Raw genomic sequence first — 21,500 nt, forward strand, 5'->3', positions numbered from 1 at the left:
TGACAGCTAAAAGAAAGAGAGAGAGACTTTTAAGAGGCTTAGTAATTTCTCATTTTTATGCCATCCTAACTTTTATCACAGGTGTTGAATTGAATCTTTGAAATTTCCTAATTAGCAGGTAAATTAGCAGGTAAATTTTCATTTCCAGAAGCAATCTTCAATAGCAGTGCAGTATTTGTATGCAGGTCATGTCTAATTAATATTTATACTGTGTCCCAAGATATATTTTAACTAAAGGCATCTTCACGTACTTTTCATATGATATGGTAATTTATAATCTGAAACCTCTAATACTGCCTGTGAGGAACTAGACAAAATAATTCATTCACGGTTTCAGAACTGAGTTTGTCAAAGTGGCAGCCACAATTTTGTAGCCAGTGTGTCCGTCAGTCTTCCTAATAAAACAGAATGGTTTTGTAATGCAGGGTTCTGATTTAACAGTTTAGTAAAACTTGCTTCATCTGCGCATTACCCAAATGTTAAGTCTGGCTTACAGCAATTTTTACAACATTAGGGTAACATACTCTCTCATGTGCTCAGTTTTCCAATAAGGTGTTAAGATGACATAGAATGTTAGGAAAATCTTGCTAAGTAGTTGTGGTGTCTGTGAGATACATGTATAATTATAGGCCTATAATTGATGTGTGTTGCATCACTTAGTAAAATTTCTGTATAGAATATAAAAGTTACTTGGGATGACCAGTTTCTATGGTATGCTCCAATAAGCTGAAGATTCGTCTTTGGTGGCAACTGCAGAATGTCTTCATAGTGACTGCTCAAATCAGCTTTTTATGAATCACTACAAAATCTGTCTTTAAAAAAAGCCTGTGTGTGTATACAAGCTTGGCTGTAAACAGTTTACAGTAGGCAAGACATTTGTTCTGTATTTTAAAGGAGAAATGCTAACTGCTTGATGGAGAAATTCCTCTTTTCTAGCTTTGAATTTAGGTCTTCAGAGATTTAGGTTTTTTCCTCTTCCTTTCTAGACATGCTTTCAAATCCCATGTTATTAAGGGTTTGTGGGGGTGGGAGGCCTGGGACCAGAGTATTTGTGTACAGTCTGCTTTTAGCTTAGGCCTCAGGGAGATGAGGGACATAGGTTGAATTGAGTTTAGTCCATATTGCATCTGTCTAATGCTTTCACAAAACACAGTTTTACAATGGGTCATTAGATCTGATTATAAAAAACAACTGAAGGAAATTACTTCAGGGTTGAGCCCTTTATACTTAACCTTTTTCAGTTTCAGTCATGTTGACCTATCTGGTGAAGTTCTCCATCCATTCCCAGTTTAAACATTGACCATTATTTGCTCAACTGTTTAATTGTCATCATGTGGTTAGCAGTTATGGATTCATGATAGTTGCAGTGTCTGTTTGTATGAAAAAGAGATCAACGATACCTATATCATATATAAGCTAAAGTCTAGAATTTATACTGATTGTCCACCTGTGTATGTATGTATCTCTATGTATATGAATGCCAGAGTGTTAAATAGCATTTGTATGTGCTGCTTGATTTCACTATAATCTACTGGTAACAGTAGATAAAATAGTCTCTTTCCAATTTCTATGACTGTGGGAAGAGTAGCCTTGACTTAAGAAGTTGATGACAGGCCAAATGAAGTATAAAAATTGGAGGAGTCGGGAGTTCCTATTTGAGGAAAAGTATCATTTGGCTCCCAGTCAGGAAACTGACTGTTTGTGCCAAAATGCAGCTTAAGGAGGGTCAGAAGGAGGGTAGTGGCCTCATCAAGTCCCTGTTTCTGTTTCTCTCTCCTTTGAAAGGACATAGAAAGGGGGGGTGAGGGGGGCAGTGTTGGGTGGGTTATTTTATTTATTTCACTGTGTGGTGGGTTGACCTTGTCTGGCTGCCAGACCCTCACCCAGCTGCTTTCTTGCTCCCACTCCTCACAAGGGCAGCGGAGAAAATAAGATGGGGTAACTCTTGGGTCATGATAAGGACAGGAAGATCACTTACAAGTTACTATCATGAGGAAAACAGACTCTACTTGGGGGAAACTAATTTAATTTATTGCCAATTAAAAATAGAATAGAATGGTGAGAAACTATAGCTACCTTCCCCCACCCCTCTTCTTCCCATGCTCAGCTTCAGTCTCTCATCCCAAACTCCACCATCTCCTCCCCTGTGGTGCAGAGAGATGGGGAGTGGAGGCTGCGGGTCAGCCCCTCTGTGTTGATTCTGCTTCCCCACACTGTCCTCCTGCTCCAGCCTGGGGCACTCCTGTGGGCTCTGGGGATCCAAGCTCCAGCGCGGGTCCTCTGCAGGGGATGCAGTCCTTCAGGAACAGGCTGCTTCGGTGTGGGTCCCTTCGTGCACTTACTGCCAGGAGCCTGCTCCGTGCTCCTGCTCCGTGCTCCACTGCAGGGAATCCAGTGGGACACCCGCAAGACCTCCTCCTTTTTCTCTTTCTCCTCCTCCCCTTCTCTCCTTGCTGCTCACAGGGCATTCCCTCACTCTTTCCTCACTGCCAGGCAGCGTTTTTCCCTTTCTTACCCCTGTGACAGTGGTGGAGTTCCACCGTGCCCTGTGCAGGGCTTTTGGAGCCAGCTGTGTCTGGCACTTGGCAGCCCCGGCTGCTCCTCGCAGAGGCCCCTGCAGCCCCCTCCACATACCCCAGGAGGGAACCACATCCCTAATGCGATTTCTAGGAGGTAGAATTGCCTTTTAAACTGAGCTTGTGAAAAAGTAAAGGCATTAACTGGAAAAATGGTGTTTGAGGAAGGTTGGATAAGGCCTTGAGCAGCCTGGTCTGGTGGCAGATATGCCCATGGGACAGGGGCTGGAACTAGATGATCTTCAAGGTCCTTTCCAACTCCTTAACAAAGAATTCTACAATTCTAGGAACTTGTGCTAGAGCCTGTGTTTGACAGACTTAAGAAGGTTGGGTGGGATTGAAAGAATGTTTTCAGTGGGAATACACAGAGTGAGTCAGTAACTTGAGGCCATGGCTGTGATTAAAGGATTCACCCATCGCTCATTTGTATGAATCAATCACTGAGGTTAATGGCATAATGTGATACATGTCACCTGCCTCTGTTTTGTGTGCCCTGGGTTGGAAATTTTGGAGATATTCCTATTTAAACAAAATTAAAATTTTTTGTTGTCATCAAAGCATTGTGGGTAGAAAGAGTGTCATTACTCAAAGGAGTAGCTTTTTCCCTCTTCCGTTCTTTAAGAAATACTTTGACAACAAGCATTGGCTTATAAAAGAGCTGGCTGGAAGGTGTCCCACTGTATGGATTTCAAATGAAGGTTTTTTCATGTGGCCAGATGCTTCAGTGAGAACACCAGGTTGCATTTTGATTGCCTCTTTCTGACTGCTTACTAAAAGTGTGATGTACTGAAGGGTACTAATGAGATCCAAATAGTAATACCATGATCTGTGCTATTATCAGTGCAGAGAGTTCCACTTTGTAGACTGTAAATTAAAGAAAAATGTAGAGCATGATGAGGAATATGCAGTAATTGTGGAGAAACTGTTTCTGCAAAGGCAGATTTTAATTGCTTTTGTAAAACATCAGTAATTATGTGGCTCAACATTAAAATCATCCCTGCTGGGGCAAGTGTTTTGTGCTACCATCAACTGGTTTTTGCTCTTACAAGAAAGTTTATTGGTGTTTTTGCTGTGTCTGTTCAAATGCTTTTGGACATGCAGGGACTAATAAGTATGTGAGATGATCTAGGACTTTAGATAGGTGTAGTAATTATTTTTTCTCAGTGTAGTTATTTCACTGATTAAATTTATAAATCTGATAAAACTGACTGTCCTTATTATGAGTGTCACTGTTGTGACTTTATTTTGTTAAGTAGCTCACAGAAATTGAATGGGAGATAAATAGTGCAACAGAAGAAGAAAACAAGCAACTGGGGGAAACAGACTGAAAATCTCAGTGGCACAATTGTGATTGCTCATTGTTAAATGAGCCTGTGATGTGCAAGCAAAAGGTGCCTTTACTTCCAAACCCATTTGTGCTCTTTTCCACACTTTGCGTGAATGACTATCATACAGCATCCCTATTTTTCTGTCCTGTTCACATTGGTTAGACTCACCTGAGTTTAGCTCTGTTAGAGAATCCTTGTGGCTGGTAAATGTAAAGAGTACCTCATGATTTTGGATACAGTGAGCAGTTCAACTCAGCATTTCACTCTAAGGCTAAATTTTTTTGTGTTCATCCTGCACACCCCAAAACATTAGGCAAATTACTTGTGCTGCTGCAGCTGGCTCTGACAATCCTGCTTTCAGCACTTCCCTTTCTCATAATGCAGCCTGTTTCATTTGATTCAAAATGTATTTTCCTGTGGAAGTTTCTCTCCAGGATCTCCTGAGGTTTTGAGCAGAATCTTTGATCCTAATCAAATGCATTTCTTCACAGAGAGGTGAGGACAGAGGGTCAGGGGAACTCTTCCTGTAGTCGATTCTTAGTATTGTCCTTCTGAGCTGTGGAATTGTGGCTGGCATTTTGAGCTCACAGGAGATACAACGTTCAGGCACTTTTTTTAGAAGACAATAACATTTCATGATCTCAGAATAAGTAGGATGAAGCTAGTGAATCCTGAAAAAAAAAAAAAAAGCAGTAGTGCTTTAAATAGGGCATTTCAAGTGCTTTTGCTGTGATAGAGGAAAATACTATAGATGTGTCAAAAATGTTCTTGGATACTTATATTCCTGATTTAACTTGGTGAAATTTTTACATGGACAGTAATTCCTTGTTAATAGTTACCTCTGTTCTGTATGACTTCTTGTACAGTACAGTTTTAGTGCTTACAGATATTGTTATGATTGAGTCATACAATGGAGACATGCCAAGAATAAAGAGATATTGCATGTTTAATGGAGAGAAAGTGGTGTATTAATTTTAGCAATATGGGACACCTTTGGACCTTTTCTACTGAATATCTTGTTTTTGAAATTACATTAAGTGAATTTTAAAAAGCTCCTGTCTTCACCGATGTGACACTCACATTTCAGAGTCTTCCAAAGCAGTATTATTATTGGATGCTAATTCCAAGTGCAACACTTAGTAGTTCTCTGTACTTCAAGCTAGTTACAAATGTGCTGTATGCTTAGTAATTCCAGCACATTTCTACGAAGCTTTTTGATTTGCTATAGGGTGGAAAGCAATCTTTTTATGAAAGAGTTTCGAATGCAGAGACTGGATCAAACATAGCACCGGCTATCAACATCCTAATGGCACTGCATGCCTGGCCCAAGGTAGTGAAACGCAGAAACATCACTTACTCTGACACCGTTAGTCTGAATTATTCCCTGTTCCTGCCTACACCAGATGGAGTTTGCCTGTTACAGAACATTCCCATCTTCATTGATCTAGAAGAGGAATAATTTATATTAGTTGCTTGGTCAGGAGCAGGACATGTACCTTACAGTTAGGTTTGGCTTTTCTTTGCTCCCTAAATTTACTTGGGACAGGAAATGCCACTGATGACATTCAGGGATGCCAATGTACTGGTGGCCAGCTGGGGTTGGTTTGGATGGGAGCTTCCACACAGCAGAGTCCTAAACCACTTAGTGTCCTTGTTTTTGCACTTGTGTGTGTTTCACAGCATGTGATTGCTCTGGGGAGCTTGGGAATTCCTTTGAAATCAGTCATGTCTGCTGTGGGACAGTATGTTTGTGCTGCAGGGCAGGGAGAAAAGATGGGAGAGGAACTTATGATCTGCCCATTCTTGATGCTTCTTTCACTCTTTATTACTGCTATTGTTTCTTTACACTTCTTCCTTTAATTTTTCTTTGAAGAAATGCATTACTTTCTTTTTCCTTCATATGCTTCTACCTTCCTTTCCTTAGCTACACTACTCCTATGTGCTATTTTTTCCAGTGCTAACCTTGAGGAAGGAAAACTCTAAATTCCTTAAGAACCAAACAGTGGTGGAAGGGAATGTGTGCAAGAGTACACAAAATAGTGCTTAATCCTGTTCCTTGATGCTGGAGAAAATCAGACAGGTTGGTAAGAGACATCTGAGAAGTACAGAACAGTGCATTGGCAACTGTGCTGAGGAAAAAAAAAAAAAAGAGTCTTTCAGGAAATGGTGAATAACCTCTAAGCATAGTGATGTAACTGGGAAAAGGAAAGAGTGGGTAACAGAATAAACAGAAGACAATAGAAATTGTTGCTGCCAAGGCTGGGGTTTCCTGCATCTTTGAGGATTTTCTGTAAAATTGTGGTTTTGAGCTGCTTGACATATCTGCACTGAACTTGAAAGCTAATATAATATAGTTAATATAGATCTAGTGTCTGATAGGATGCTGATAGCCAGGTAAAGTTTACTAAAATTTACTAAGCCAGGCTACTTCCCCCTGACTTATACTTGTAATAAACTAGGAAGGTACCAGTCCCATTTGAATCTATTTGCTCTAATATCATTAGCATGCTCTGTGGTTCTAGGCCACAGGAATATGATGTTAACCTGAGGTTCACAGGACATTTAATGCTTCAATGTTATGACAAAGAAATTCCATTACCTGTTCACTTCATATATTTGTATTTCAAGACTGGGCCTTCTCCATCAATCCTGAAGCACATACATTTATTATGAGAGGTATATGTACATGCCATTAAAACTGTGCTACTTCTTTGTGTCATTTTTAACAAGTGAAAACAAATACCTTGAAAATATTTTCATTTTGCATACTGAATGATCAAAGCAGACACATTTAAATGCCCTCTTTTAAACTAACAATAGGATTTAATATCCTTATTAATTTATTCCAACCTCATCCTTCTCCCAGATAGTGCCAAGTAACGTGAATTGCATCTACTGCCTTCTGTATAAAGATGAGTTTAATATTAAACAGTTCTGAAAACTAGAGAGCTCTTGTTCATTTTAAATTGTTCCTAGCTTGATTTAATTTGCATTTGCTGTGAGTGATTCTGCTCTGCAAGTGTCCTTGCTGGACTTGGTTAGTAATTCTGTTATGCTGTAATCTGTATTAATTATCTACTAATTAGTGAAAAACTGCTCTGATACATGACCTAAACCACCAATTAACTTTTTGAGGTTTTGTTTTTGCTTAATGAAATTTTACCTATTGCTAGACTGTGTGGAAGTAGAAAAGTTATTTTTATAGGAGAAACAGTTAATAGGTCTAGATTATTTAGGCTTTCCTATCTAACCTGACTAGATCTGTTTGTCTTTAAGCTGTGTTTCAAGGCTTGTATTGTAGAGTGAGCCTTCAAAAAAGGAGTGGTGTGTTTGCTTGATATCTGAGATGGAGCACTCATCATTACGGTTAACAGACTTGTGATTAACTCAGTTTTCAAAAATGTTGTACAAAACTTAAAAAAAAAAAAAAAGGAAATAAAACAAACATGAAAAGAAAGACTCCTTTTAAGTTTGGGACACCTGCTTTGCTTAGGTAAGTTATGAAACCTGTAAAATCAGAGAGAGGGTGACTTAATCAGATAAAATGCTTTAGAAGTAAAGCTTAATTGCAGTGTTTTGTCCCATTCTAAGCTTTGAAAGGAGGTCATGAATGAGATTTAAAATTACTACTTTTTTGGTTAAACTTGATGTTGATCTGGGATTAATAGTGCTAGTTAGACAATCTAAAAAAAGTTATTTAGCCGTTTCCTAGTTGAAGATGGCAAAGTATTTATTTGTCAGTTTTCTTGAAATAACTATGAGGAAAAAAAGATTTACAGCATATGAAAAAGTGTGATTCAGTGTTTATCAGGTTATGTTTTATTAATAGTAACAATTCTGTAAACAGATGCTTTAGTGATTACTTAAAATGGAACAAAATAGTCCTTGTATAGAGTAGAGGAAAAAGGATTTAAGGTCACAAATACTGTAATTGAGGGGGTTTTCTTTGTAAGAAAAATAATTAAGTGTGCCTGCCACACAAGTCACAGTAGTTGGATGTGTGTGTGCTGCTTGTCTTCTGGAAGCATTAAACTCTGCTAAAAATCGTCTCCCACTGGAGGCATTTTTTTAGCCTCTGGTGTCTGGACTGAAAAGTACAGGCATGTTGTTATTCTTGAGTACCCCACGGCTCTTACAAGCCTCATTTTAATTCTAACTTCAGTGTCGTGCAGGAGGAATATGGGAATTGTATTTTATGTGAGAATAAGCTGCCGTTTTTGATTGTCAGGCCATAGATTTCCTGAGCTCAGGGTCAGGGTTGGCGATGGGTGTTAACATTCAGTGGATCATGTGGGAGATGTCACAGAGCTGAGGTTTCTTTCCTGAATAAAGGAAGTCTCTGATGATAGAAGCAGCTCAGTCTTATTCTCCCCATATATTCTATCTGTAGAATGGCCTCATCTTGTGGCGTGTTTTTGGGGGTGATTGCCTGTTTGAGGACTGCTCTCAGTATGAGAAAGGGAGAGCATGAGCTGAATTCCTGTTAGAGAGCAGTTATTCACATGGCTTCTCCTTGTGAGGGTCTGTGTTCTGAGGAGATGAGGCCTCCCTGATTCTGCATACTAAGATATTACTCGGGGAGGGGGAAGGTTGGGTTTGTGGTTTGTTTTTTTCATCTTGTTTTTTAAACTTAAGAATGGTGGTTTGACCCCAATTCTTAGTGTGTGAATTTTAAATTTTGGGTAATTTGTTAAACCGAATTGTTTTAAGACTACAGGGTATCGTTCCACTGTGTTTTCAGCCATAAAGCCAAATATGCCTTTAGTATGGCAATGTAGCTGAACATTTAAAAATGGATAAACTGGTTTATTCCAAATAAACCACAGTATTAAGAAATAAAAAAGGAATGTTTTCTGTTTAACCCACTCTCTTTTGTTGCACAAGTAAATAAAATGGTGCCATGCTTGCAGCTCCTCAATGAAGCATTAGATTAGAAAATAACTGATGGTATTGTGAGACAAGGATATTGCTGTTATTCTCAGGAAAATGTAGAAGTGAGTTATTTAGCAAATGCTAGTAGCACAAGCACCATATTACTAACTTCATCACAGGATATAATGAAATTTTATCAACTGCAACTGCAGAAGCAATGCCTTTTTTTTTCTGTCGACATTATGATGCCTTCTATCAGTATTAACCATTATGTCTCCTATTGGTATTAAACTTTATGTTATCTGGTCAATCCTGCTCACTTGTTCATTAGATCACATTTTTGATTTAGAATTTTTATGTATCTTTAAAAAACTTGAGGAAAATGTTATTCTAGAAGTAGTTGGTTTTTTTCCAGGCTGTTGTTGCCATATCAAGGAAATAAATTAAGAGCATGAATGCCACATTACTCAAAAACTAATTTATGACCCCTCAGAACAGGCAGTGAAGAAAGGCTTTGACTGATGAAGGAATTAATTTTGTAAATAGGTGTTGGTAACATAGGTTAGGAGCTTTGATGTAACACAGCTTTTAATTATTTTGAAATGGTCATAAGCTTTGCTGTGCTCAACTCGTACTTTATAGTTTCATGCATTCTTCTTCCCCCCCCCCCCCCCCACTCCCTTTTCCCGTTTCAGGGTTAGCTTTTTCTTTCCTGAAATATTGGATGGACTGAAGCTGTAGAGTTTACTGTCAGGGAGTTTTCCAAGTTCAACAGACACATGCTTTCTTTCCTGCCAGTTTGAGTTGTTGTTTTCCAACTCTATTCAAGTATCTACTATTAGCTTTCACTTGCCATCTCTCATCTGCCTGTTCTAGGCTTTGTGAAGTAAATGATACAAGTCTTTCATTTATAACTTGGGAACACTTTAGACTACCTTATGCAATAATACACACAATTGTTTTGATTCTTCATTGTTCATTCTTGCTTCAAAATATCAGTGAGCCCTATCATTTGTGCTCTTTAAATATAGGGCTTGTTGTGGCATGACTGATGTTGTAGGCAGTTAGTGAAATCATTTATATTTTAGTCCCTGAATATTAATGGCTTCAGGAAAGTAGTTGTGAGGCAGTTTTCTGACCTGCGCTTGTCCTGGTGTGGGAGGAATATATGTAAATCATGGTAGCCACAGACATGTGAGGATATGCTTCCCAGCACTTTTAGACTTACACAGTCTGGTAACCTTGAAATGTGTTGGTTCTCCATATAATAAGCTAAAAAAGTATTTAGTTGTTTATTACCTCATAATTTAGGTTTGAATTAAATTTTTTGGAAGAATAATTTGATCCTGCCATGCAACTGATTTAAATATTATTGCTATGTTGCTATTTGCTAGAGAATCTGAAAATGAGACTGCTTAGATAATTTTAATCATATAAAACAGGAAGTATAAGTGTGAAAAGATAATTGGATGAAATAACTTGCTCATTTTAAGATGATTTATTTTACCTGTCAGTGTCTCTTTATAAATGCTCCAGATGATGGAAATATATTATTACATCTCATTCTCATTTTCAATCTTTGAAATATAAACACTACTTCTGAAGAAGAGCAAATCAAAACAACTATGATGAGACTTGTTCTTTGTAATGACTGCATTTTTTTTTTGTTTAATTTGAAGGTCATTCTGTGAGGCTGCTGGGTCAGAAAAAGGATAATGGAAAACGTTTGGGGGGAGCACGACTGGATTTGCCAAAGATTAGGAAGAATCCACTTATAGAAATAATTTCCATCAATACAGGGTAAGAATCTTCCAAACTTACAAAACATTCAGTAAAGCAGAAGAATTCCTTTTATGTCTTTCTGCAGGTCTAGTGTACTACTCATAAGCTACACAGAAGGAGGCAGGATGACCACTTTTAAATAGTTTAGGATGTTAAATTGCATTCATTTTGGAAAATAAATCCCTGGTTATTTGGTTACAAAAAGAGCATTTATAGGTTTTTTTTCCCCCTCAGTGATTTTTTGATTTGTAAGATGGTAGTTCCAGAATATTTTTAGCAACTCATTAAAATCTGTCTGATGTTATTGTCAGCCCAGATGTATTAATGGCTAGATTAGATATAGTTACTTCTTTCTTGCTCCTCTAACCTGTTTATAAGGAGTCACCATGTATATATTTCATTCTTATATTTGTTTGAACAAGCTACTCTCTCCTGTCAATCAACTCTGGATGCCCATTTCCCCACAAGACTACAAGCATTTTTCTGTCCTGTACTTGTACTTTGAGGAAATCTATTTTAATCTTCTTTCTCTTGCTGCTTTCCTTTTATCAAAGCCAGTTGGTATCCTTCAATTTTGTTAATTTATTAAAAAAAAAAAGAAACATAGCAGCAACTACAAAAATCACACAAGTCCTCTTCTGATTTTCCCATCTTCTCCAGCTTATGTAGTAATTTCCCTGGTGGTTGAATTTAAAATTCATTGCTCTGGATATCCCAGGTAGGTGTGAACTTACTGCCCAGAATGAAAAAAGAAAAAAAAGTGGTGTATCTCAGCACATTAATAAACATTTCACAGAGGAGTTTTGATAATATCTTCTTTCTTACTTCCTTGTCTTTTAGTAATGTGGCCTTCAGAATAGCTGCGAAACCTAGTGTGATGTTTAGGTCAGAATACCAGTTCAAGGCTTAGTGTGGTTACTTTTTCTTCCTCTGACTCCTGGTAAATATATGTCATATTTCTAAATTATAAAACCTTTTTAAACTGCATTTTTGTTCGTGGATTGGTTTTGAAGCCTGGATATAAGCTCTTCAGTGTAGTTACTTCGAATGTTCTAAATTCTTTACATTATTTTCTTTCCAGTGAACATTTCGTTTCGAATCAAAATCCTTCTCATGATTAAAACTATTTTTTACATTTGCTGTGTCTGACTTTCAGATGGTAAAAATTTTCCTTTTCCATTAATATTTATCACAGTGTAACGTTATCTTTCTGGTTGTAAATGTTGTCAAGATTGTAAGCTAATTGAGCTACGGTCTTGTTCATGTCTTTTGATGTATAGTAATGAATTTAAGGGGAAAACTAGAAATACTATTATTTCAAATATCAGATTATTACTAGTTTAATTACAGAGGTTAATACAAGGGTACTGTAGGGTATATACATTTAGCATTAGGTGACTGATGAGCATAGCAACCATTTGAAACATTTTTTTTCATATATTTTAAACAGACTTTTTTTTTTACTGTTTGAAAAAACAATTACTTCCCAAATGGATCAAACTGCTGACTGTTAACATCTCCTAAGAAGTTACTCTTAGAAACCCTTTCCTTTAGAACCTGATAGTTTACAAACAAAAATTACATTGTATAGTAGTTCTTGCTGTTCTCAGGTCAATTAAATACGTACTTGCTACCATAAGACAATATTAAAAAATACTGGAAACCACAAAAAGCATATCTGTTTCATGGAGAAGAAAGTCAAATATGACTTGATAAAGCCAAAGCATTCTTAAAGCCTCAAACAAACAAATTAGTTGTATGAGGCATCTAAATTAACTACTATTTCAATCTGTATTATATTGCCTGCTTTCCTCTCTTGAAATACAGATGCTTGGGTTTTCCTGTCTTTCTTTTCCCATTCCCCCTTCCCAGCTTCTCCAGCTGTGTATTGTAGGTGACTTTTTTGTGTGTTGGTGTGGGTTTGAAAAACAAAGCATAGCTTTAAAAGGCAGAATTCCGCAGCAGTTTCTGAAAATATAAAAATGTAATGAACCAAGAACAAGACACAGACTGTATTAGTCACCGTGATTTGACTGTGTTAATTTTATCAGCTTTGCCTTAGTAGTCTGGTTATGTCAATTTTTAGTACCAACACCACATTGGACCACTGAGTTTTCTCTGTGTAGAGACAGGAGAAACTTTGAAGATTAGTTTTTGGTATTTTTTGGTGATCTTTATTAAGGGGTGAATTTAGATCAGACTAGGTGGTTTTAAAATAGTAAAAAAATACTTCAATAAAAATAGTGGTTTCCTCTTTTGAAATATGTTTGTCTGATACTGTTAAATGATAGCACTTGGGAGCAGCATGAGCAGGGCTTCTCCATGAGGGAGGCCGAGAAGGGACGTGAGGGTGCCACCAGCACAGGCAGTGCCCACTCCAGCAGGACATCTGGTGCCACGGGGCCTGAGCAATGTGGCGAAACTGGGGGCTGGAAGTAGGAACCATGAGCAGCCCCAGACATGGAAAATTCCATAATCACAGAATATCCTGCGTTGGAGGGGACCCACAAAGATCATAGAGTCCAACTCTTCACCCTGCACAGGACAGCCCTAAGAGTCACACCGTGTGCCTGGGTGATGAAATGATCACCCACAGCCTGGGTCTGAAGAGTCCGAATAACGCAGGTCTGAGGAGATGAGTGCAGGACTGGAGGCAGGCATGCTATTGAAGCTCAAGCCAGGTCTGGGAACAGAAACCTGAGCTTCACTGGGGCTCCTGGTGCAGAATAGGCTGTGGAGGCAGCAGCTGAGGCTGGGCAGGTCAGTCAGGGCTGGGGCAGGTGGTGCTGAATTACCATTTCCAGCTGGGGTTTTAATGAAACCTTGGCCTCTTCTGTAGTTCTGTAGGGGAAGAAAAGGCTTATTGGAACATGTATATTTCCTCCTCCCCAAAGCACTGGAGTCTTCCATGGCTCATGTTAACCCCTTTCCTTCTCCTGTAGGATGAATTCCTTTATGTACATGGACATCTGCCAGCTGGAACTATTCTTCTGAGGGTTCAGAAGGACCACTTAGTTTTTGGGAATATCCAGAAATACTGGTTGTTAAGACATCTCTCATCTGTGTCTTAACTCAAGATGGTGTCAAATTTGGTAATTTTGACTTGAGATTTCTTATATTGATTCCTTCTTCTCTCAGAAATGGAGGAAAAAAAATTTCCTGAGCCAAAGGTTTCTGTCCTTGTATAGTAGCTGTGAACTGTTTCTGTACTTGTCCAAGCACAAATGCATGCCTACATATGGACGTGTCCTCTGTGTTTGTATTGCCCAGACTGCTGCTGTACATGAGTGTCCTCAGCTGTTTGCATAAATCATATCTGTCCTATCAAGGGACAGACATATTGTGTCTCCACTACACAGTGCAGTCTGTAACAGTAATAATGAAAAATAAACCAAAACAAAACCCCACTAGATATGGAGTACCTGTGACTATCAGGTGCTACTTCTGTCAGTCATGAGCCAACTCAGAGGTTTTACACAGTGATGTTTGTCCTTAAAAGGTATTGCTCTGCTTTTACAGGGACCTGTGTCTTGTTCAGTGTTTGGCACTTTTTTATTTAACTTTTTTTTAAGTAATGGACAGTTTTTTCCTACTGTTAATTTTGATTGTTCTGAGGATTGTTGTTCTCTCATTGAGAAATCCAATCTATTTGCTTAATGTACCATGACAGTTGGTGGTTTCTGTCAACAGACTGTCTCTAGAGAACAGCTCCCATCCCAGGAGTGACATGTTTCAGAGTTTCCAAGTATGTTGCAGAGACTAATGGTGAGTTACTGGAAAGGAGGCACAGGATATTTACCAGACTTCTCTGACACACAAAGATACGTTAGTGACTCTTCACTTTTCCATATGCAGATACATAAGAAGTCCTTTCCATCCCAGTATCCCATACAAGCTGTAGGCATAAATTTTTCAACTAATCTCCTAATGTGATTTTTACTGTTAGTTTGAAGTAAAAAGGAGAAATGTTCTCAAATTCATTTTGTATTACAGCTTCATTTAGGTCTAGGGAAAAATCTTTTTCTCCTTGTGGTCTCATCTTCATTAGTGCTAGTTTCGTAACCCATGTAGCCACCTAGACAGCTCTCTTTAATGGGATCGAAACTTGTTTTTCCCCATGTTAATTAATTCTGTATCTGCTTTGTTACTTGGACTATTACTCATGTATCTTTGTTGTTGGTATGAGTTGAACTCTCTTATTAACATTCACATACATTCAAATATGACTTTATTTGTGCTTTTTCTGGATGCCCTGGGAAGCATGAGAAGAGTGTAATACCACCTTAAAATGAGCCCACACTAGAATATACTGATGCACATAGGTCTGTTGAAGTGCTTTCTGTATTCTTTTTGAAGTTTCTACCTCTCCTAATGGAGGAGGAAAGTTACTGCACTGCTCATATGACTGGCTAGAAAAGAATTAAAATGCACTGAACAGGGAATTCAAAACCAAAATGAACATAGCATAATCTTAAAAATTAGGAGGATGTCAACAGAGATCAAAAAGAGAAGCACAGGGCTCTATTTTCTTGCTTTGATGGAGAGAAAATTTTTGCTTCGTATTTGATGCCAGGACATGGATACTTGTGTAGAGTCCAGTCAGAACAGTATTTATACCTTTGCCAGCTTAAGATACTTCACTGAGAGATACTGAAGTCCTTGGGAGCACTTCAAGATGCTTCTGCAGGTTTCTATCAGTGAAGTATGCCTCTAATTATACCTGAATATGGTCTAGCCAATCTAAAGAGTGATTTAAAATTAATATCTAGCAAAGTAGTACAGAGATCTACTAGCATCCACTAGATCTTTTTTCTAATTACAGTAGCAAATTGTTGTTTATTAAACAAAAAGAGGCCTTAACTGCGACTGTTAAATCCCTGAGCTCTTGCAGTGACCTGTGTCGCCTATCCAGATTTTTGGCTAGTTGAACTGTGAGCTAGATTTCTGCCTTTTTGTGGCATTCAGCAAACATCACCTACACCTGTGGGTCCACCTTTGAAAATGCTTTGTTCACATCACCTCTGATTTCTTTGTAACAGGGATGAATTTTCTGGAGTCACAATCTTGTAACCTATCAAAATATCTTTGATTTCTCAGATAAGGATCTTGTGGCTTCAGTGTGAGAGCATGTGTAGCCAGTGCCTTTCTGTGCTCAAATTTGTGGGACATTTCAGTCATAATCCCATCAGTTCAGCAGAACAGCCATTTCTTTGGCTTTCTGTGTTTACTCTTGTAACTGAAATATATTCCATAGTACAAAGTTGTCTCTAGATAAAAACGTATAGATAGATGGAAAATTAAAATCTTTCTGGTATGTGAAAAATTGGATCACCTGCTGTTTGACGGTGATAACTTGTTTTTTTGGCAGCTGCTTGTAAATTTTTGTCTATCTAGCTATGACACAATGTTTTGAAATTGCCCTCTAAAATATTACTGTCCTCATTTTGAATGAACAGTGAGTCTGAATTACAAATCTGCTTATATTTTGCAAAAATCTTTGACTGAGTACTTACAGGGATGAATTCCACATTTTCAATTTACCCAATTTAGTTTGTTTATTAAGAACATACACTTTTTCTGTATTTTAATCCTTTACTTTTCAAATACTCATGTAAGTGATGCTGAAGTCAAACGAAAATTTTGATTTTTAGAATACAAAATGAAAACATATAATGATTTGCATTTGTTATTGTGCTTGGAGAGGCAAAACATTATTTATTTGGATTACAAATAATACAGTTAGTATATGATTACATATTACATGCACATACATTGTATTTACTTCTAGTGGAGTTCAAGGTAAATGCTTAGAGTGAACTCCCCAGGAAATATGAAGCTATATATAATTACTTTGGCCTGACCTTACCTTATAATATTTAAATAGGCACTTTTCATAAGCTATTTAGCTCAAACATTGATGACACACTAGAGCCTGTCATGTCAGTTACCCTCAGAAACAGGGAAGGTACAAAGTCTGGAGGTAGTATATGTGGTTTTGAAAGGAAGAACACAGACAGGCTCTGCATTAGGCTTTTTTGTTTATATTTCAAGTGGTATTTGCATGTTCATATATTTAGATTTTGGCTATACTATCTATCAAGCATGTATTTCAAATGTGCATGTAACAGATATTAATCTGTTCTATTTTGGCACAATTCACAGAACAATTTACATAATGAAAATTATGGGTGACATAGTTGTGTGTATCTAGGCATTTTAATTTTAGTAATAAAATCTGAAAAGCTAGTAGTCAAAAACTTGCAGAAACCACATTGCTGTAACTGAGAGAAAAGGAAAATCAGTTGTTTACAACAGAAAGTCCTAACAATCTACTTTTTTGCCTAAGGCCTCTTTCCACTGCAACTTACTGTAACTCACATCTAAGGTCATTGTTTCTTAATTAGATATTTAAATAGCATATTGATGACACTCTCTGAAAGATTTCTCTCTTTTTCAGTTATTAGTAGTTTCTTGCAATTACAATTAGTAATTTCTTATTACAAATACATTTGTAGAAGGGATATAAAATTATATATATAATAGTCTGTTTTAAAAAGTGCTACAAAATTTCTAGATGCTTTATGGTAGCAATTTAATTGAAAACTTGGGAAAATTGTATTGTTTATAGTAAAGAGGTGATGGATCAGTGTGGCTCACATTCTGATCTTACCAGCTTGTTGTGCATGTAGTCATTTCTGTTCTGTGTGCCTGTCCTGCTTCTGTGTCCCCATTGCTGAGACTGTCCCTCCCCACTGTGCTTCCTCATGCAGAGAAGTGATGTGTTTTACCAGGTAGTTTCCTTCAGCAGCTTATGCAGACAGGTCATTTAAGAAAGCAGGAAGGAAAGTAAGTGGGTTGGACCAGAAAAGGACCTCCTGAGCAGCTTGATTTCTGTTTTCTGCAGCTCATTTTGTGGCATGGATATTGTACCTCCTTCAGCATCAGAACCTCCATCTGCTGGTGCAGCTTGCAAGGGTTAATTGCTCATGGAAATCAACAGCTGAGGGCAGGAGGAGGAGGTAATCCTTTCTTCTCTCTTGGTGGAGGTAGTTGTGGTCCTTCTCATCCCACAGAAGTATCAAGCCTAGTCATCTCCATGTGACTGGAGTTTAGTATGATAGATTCCCTTCTGCTACTGGAAGGCTGGACGGTGTTGATATCTTCAGTTCCTCCTCCCATTGCCCACGGTATTTTTGCCATTTGTGTTGAGCTGTATTATACAAAATTGCTTTGATGAACAGTGAATATGATGTAGATATTTTGAAGATCCCTCTAGAGTAAATGTCTGCCACCATGCTAGCCTTGAAAAGAAGATGATCTTGAATTCAAGATGATCCCTCACAAAAAAGGAAGATGTTTATTACATACCTATATTAAATATATAATAAATATAGAAAGTTTTCACTAAGTATTTGCCTGTAAGAAACAATTTTTTCTCTTATGCTTTTAGACTGTTGTTTCTCAGCTTTGTACATACCTTCATGATTTCTGCCACCATTTATAATGCTACTTCTTTCTAAGTTTTGAAGTCTTCACTGCTTGAACTCACTTCTTTGAATTTCAGTTCTATCCCTGGGATTTCAAGTACAGAACTTGTGAAACCCCTTAGCTATAGGATCTGAATTTCTCTGATGTCATGCTGTATTTTTCAATGATAAAGTAATCCTGAACTGGGCTTCTTTTTTTTCTCTGTATGGATTAGAGCATGATCCTCTGCTAGGAGTAATTCTGAGAGGAAAATAAAAGTGTTCAGTGAGTCTTTAAAGGACTTTTCTCATTAGTACATCAAATACCTGTAAATGACATAATTTATGGTATGACTCAAAAACTCATACTTCTTTCTCAGGTTGTATTTTTCATTGCTGTTGTTTAGTGCTGTTAGAATGGCTCTAGGAGAAGCATGTGTTCAATGAACAGCATGCATCTTCTCCTTTCCAAGAAACACTTGGCCAGTCCCTCATTAAGTTTGCTGGCATATGACACCTAAGAATTATTCCTGTAAATAGGTGTTTTCTTGGCTTTCTTCTGCTATTCAGAATTACATACTCTGGCAATTTTGTACTAGATTTTAATACTGCCTGTATTATAATGTAATGGAACACATATATTTGATTTCCCTGTTGTTACGATGATGGATTTTGTGCCTGTTGCTTCAATGGTGCTGTTTGATGATGTCAAAGTCACATCTAAATATGCATTATCCACTTGGCTCTTCTCATAAGTCATATGCAGTTTTCATGCAGTGAGGTTTTTCAGTGGCATCAGAAGGTACATGTTGGTAAATTTCTTTGCCATAGGCAAAAATCATTATGACATTGTTTGTACACACTGAGCACTACTGGCCTGGAAATCTTTCTGTTCAGTGTTTTGTTTCATGCTACTTTGTCAGCATTCAGTTTGTGAAAAATGCTGGTTAAGTACATGTAATACATCTATTTTTTCTGGGTCATGAAAAGTTCCTCTTTCAAGTCTACTGAATTACTTCTGCATTGAGTTAGAAGAAAATAGTTTGTTTTGATTGTTTCCATTTTTGCACATTTGCTTCCCCTGGGTTATTTCCTTCCAGCCTCACAGAACTGAACTTTTTCTGCATAGTGCCACCATTAGTTTAAAATTTGCATCAGACTTTCTCCTTATACATTTTTATATAATCACTTTTGCTCTTGTACATCTTGAGAAAATTTGCTATTTCACAGTTCATTTATGAGACTTAGTAAGACTCATAAAACTTGCCAGAAATCACTATGTAATTCTCTAAACTCTAGTATGCCACACAACTTGTAAGTCAGTGAGACAAACAGTGATAATCACATGCTCCAACTGCGTCATCTCGTTAAAACTTTGGGCAGCTCCAGGCATTTTTGTGCTCCTCTGTCACTAGGTGGCTTCCCACAGTTCTGCGCAGTTCTGTGACTCTCTTAACCCAAAAGGAAGATCACCAGAATTTAACACAATCCCCGGTTTTCAACTTAAACTATGTGGGAAAGGCTAAGATTTGGGGGGGGGACCAAGCTTGATTTTGCTTTGTGTAACTATGATATGCAGTTTCCTGCACTTTCATCTCAATCCTTTCAATGCCACATTCCTGATTATTTTGAAGGCTGATGCAGAAGATGAGACAGATTTAACGTCCTGGAACCTGATTACAGGTTAGCACAGAGTATTGTTAGGCGGCTTCCTGCCTGCCTCTTTGGCAAATGCTTGCGTGCAGAAGTGGTTTTGGATCACACAACAAGCTGCATTTTGTAGTCTGTCTGGGAAGAGATTGTTCTGAAGTTGTTTGCAATTTCATATAGTCATAATTCTGACATCACTGTGCTCTCTGAGGTTGGAGATAAATTCCTCCCTGTTGAGCAGAGCATTCATCTGTGTCCCTTCTCTTAATGCCCATATTTGTATTTCCTAAGGGAAATCTGGACAGAATACTGAGAACCACTTTATTCATTTCTCAGATTACAGAAAAGACTGGGAAATAAGCTCCTATGTCAAACTTACAATTGATATTGTGTTGTCTTTAGTCTCAACTTCTCAAATAATAATAAAAAAAACCCCCAAACTAGAAAAACAAGACAAGAACTAGAGAATCCATTGTTTTTCAAAACTACTGTCTTGCTGAATGTTAGTATGAGAAATGCCTGGGCTTTTATGTACTCATAGTTCTGGGTGGTTTAGGGGTCTGTTTTTTAAAGTGTTGTATAGCCTAAGTGTTTACAGCTAAGTGCTCATGCCTTTGCCTTTACTGCTCATCAGCACAATCAGGTAACTTTTAGTTGCCTCATAATAAAACCAACTTATTTTGCTGGCATCACTATGACATCTTAAATGTCATGAAACATGGAAGCATCTTGTCAAAGAGTCTGAGTGAAGTGTCTCGTGTGTCCTTTCAGGTCAAGGTGGATTTTTTTTTTGGAGACCTGAGAGGGAAATGTCTTAAGGGAGGTGTCAAAATAAGAATCAGATTAGGGAAATGTCTTGAATTTGTTCTTGGACTTGACCTAGAGAGAATTTTAATGGAAAAAGTACACAATTTTGTGCTTATGATGATCTCATTGTCATGTATTTGTAGGATTTGAAAAATAGGGAGGAATAGGGCATTTAAACTGTGATCAACAGTATGGAACATAGGAGCAAAATCACTGAGAAAAGATACTTTAAAAAAATCCAAGCAAATAATAAATGAAAAGTTGAATATTGAGATTGTGCTTGGAAGATAGCAGGTGGCATAAAATCCCATGTAACATGTTCCAAGATTATTAATATTATTTCAAACGTTTTGTGTGGGATAGTATCTTTATATGACATTTATTATATGGGAAAGAAAAAAAAATTAGCACTCTTTAATTCTGATATTTATCCTAAAGTTCAAATAAGCTGTGAATTTTGAACCTGTTAGATTACACGATCCTTATTTTTTAGCTAATTTACATTATCTCTGTTATTTCTTTATCTGTTAATTTTATTGAAGAGTTTCAAAATTTTTGTATTTTCTGTATTATTATTATTCTTGACTGTCATTATTGAAAAAGATTGAATTCTCGATTGCAAAAACAAGTTACACTGAACTGAGTAATAGTTTTATTTGTGCTTCAGATACTAAAATGTAGGATGCTTAGCACAGATTTCTGTGTTCCTTCTCCTTTTGCTTTTATTGCAAGATGCATGTTAGGAGACTTGGTGTTTACACCAAGGATAAATAAATTTAAAAGAGGCACTTGAAGGGTCCCCTATTTCCAGTTGTGCAATTTAGGCAATAAATGGTAAATTTTTGTGGATGCACAAATTTTTTTTCCAACAAGGAGTCTTAACAAAAACCTGTTGAAATTTTTAATTTTTCAATTTTCTTTTGACTAGTTGTTTTAGGTTTTTTTTCCATCGTACCAAGATGAATCATATCTAATAAATCCCACATGTTTTTGCAGTAACCATCTACTGGTACAAATGA

The 21,500-nt window shown here is 37.4% G+C and overlaps 1 protein-coding gene across 3 annotated transcripts in view; it reads left to right on the forward strand.

Annotated features, from left to right (window-relative positions):
• Positions 1 to 21,500, forward strand: part of CDKAL1 (CDKAL1 threonylcarbamoyladenosine tRNA methylthiotransferase) — a 374,946-nt gene that overhangs the window by 129,742 nt on the left and 223,704 nt on the right. For all 3 annotated transcript variants that reach the window (XM_002191079.7, XM_072924178.1, XM_030265571.4), the window contains one exon: positions 10,456 to 10,576. In XM_002191079.7, the coding sequence (XP_002191115.5) occupies positions 10,456 to 10,576 (121 nt within the window). The remainder of the gene's footprint in view (positions 1 to 10,455; positions 10,577 to 21,500) is intronic.

Source organism: Taeniopygia guttata, chromosome 2 (assembly GCF_048771995.1).
Source record: "Taeniopygia guttata chromosome 2, bTaeGut7.mat, whole genome shotgun sequence".
Classification (NCBI taxonomy): Eukaryota; Metazoa; Chordata; class Aves; order Passeriformes; family Estrildidae; genus Taeniopygia; species Taeniopygia guttata.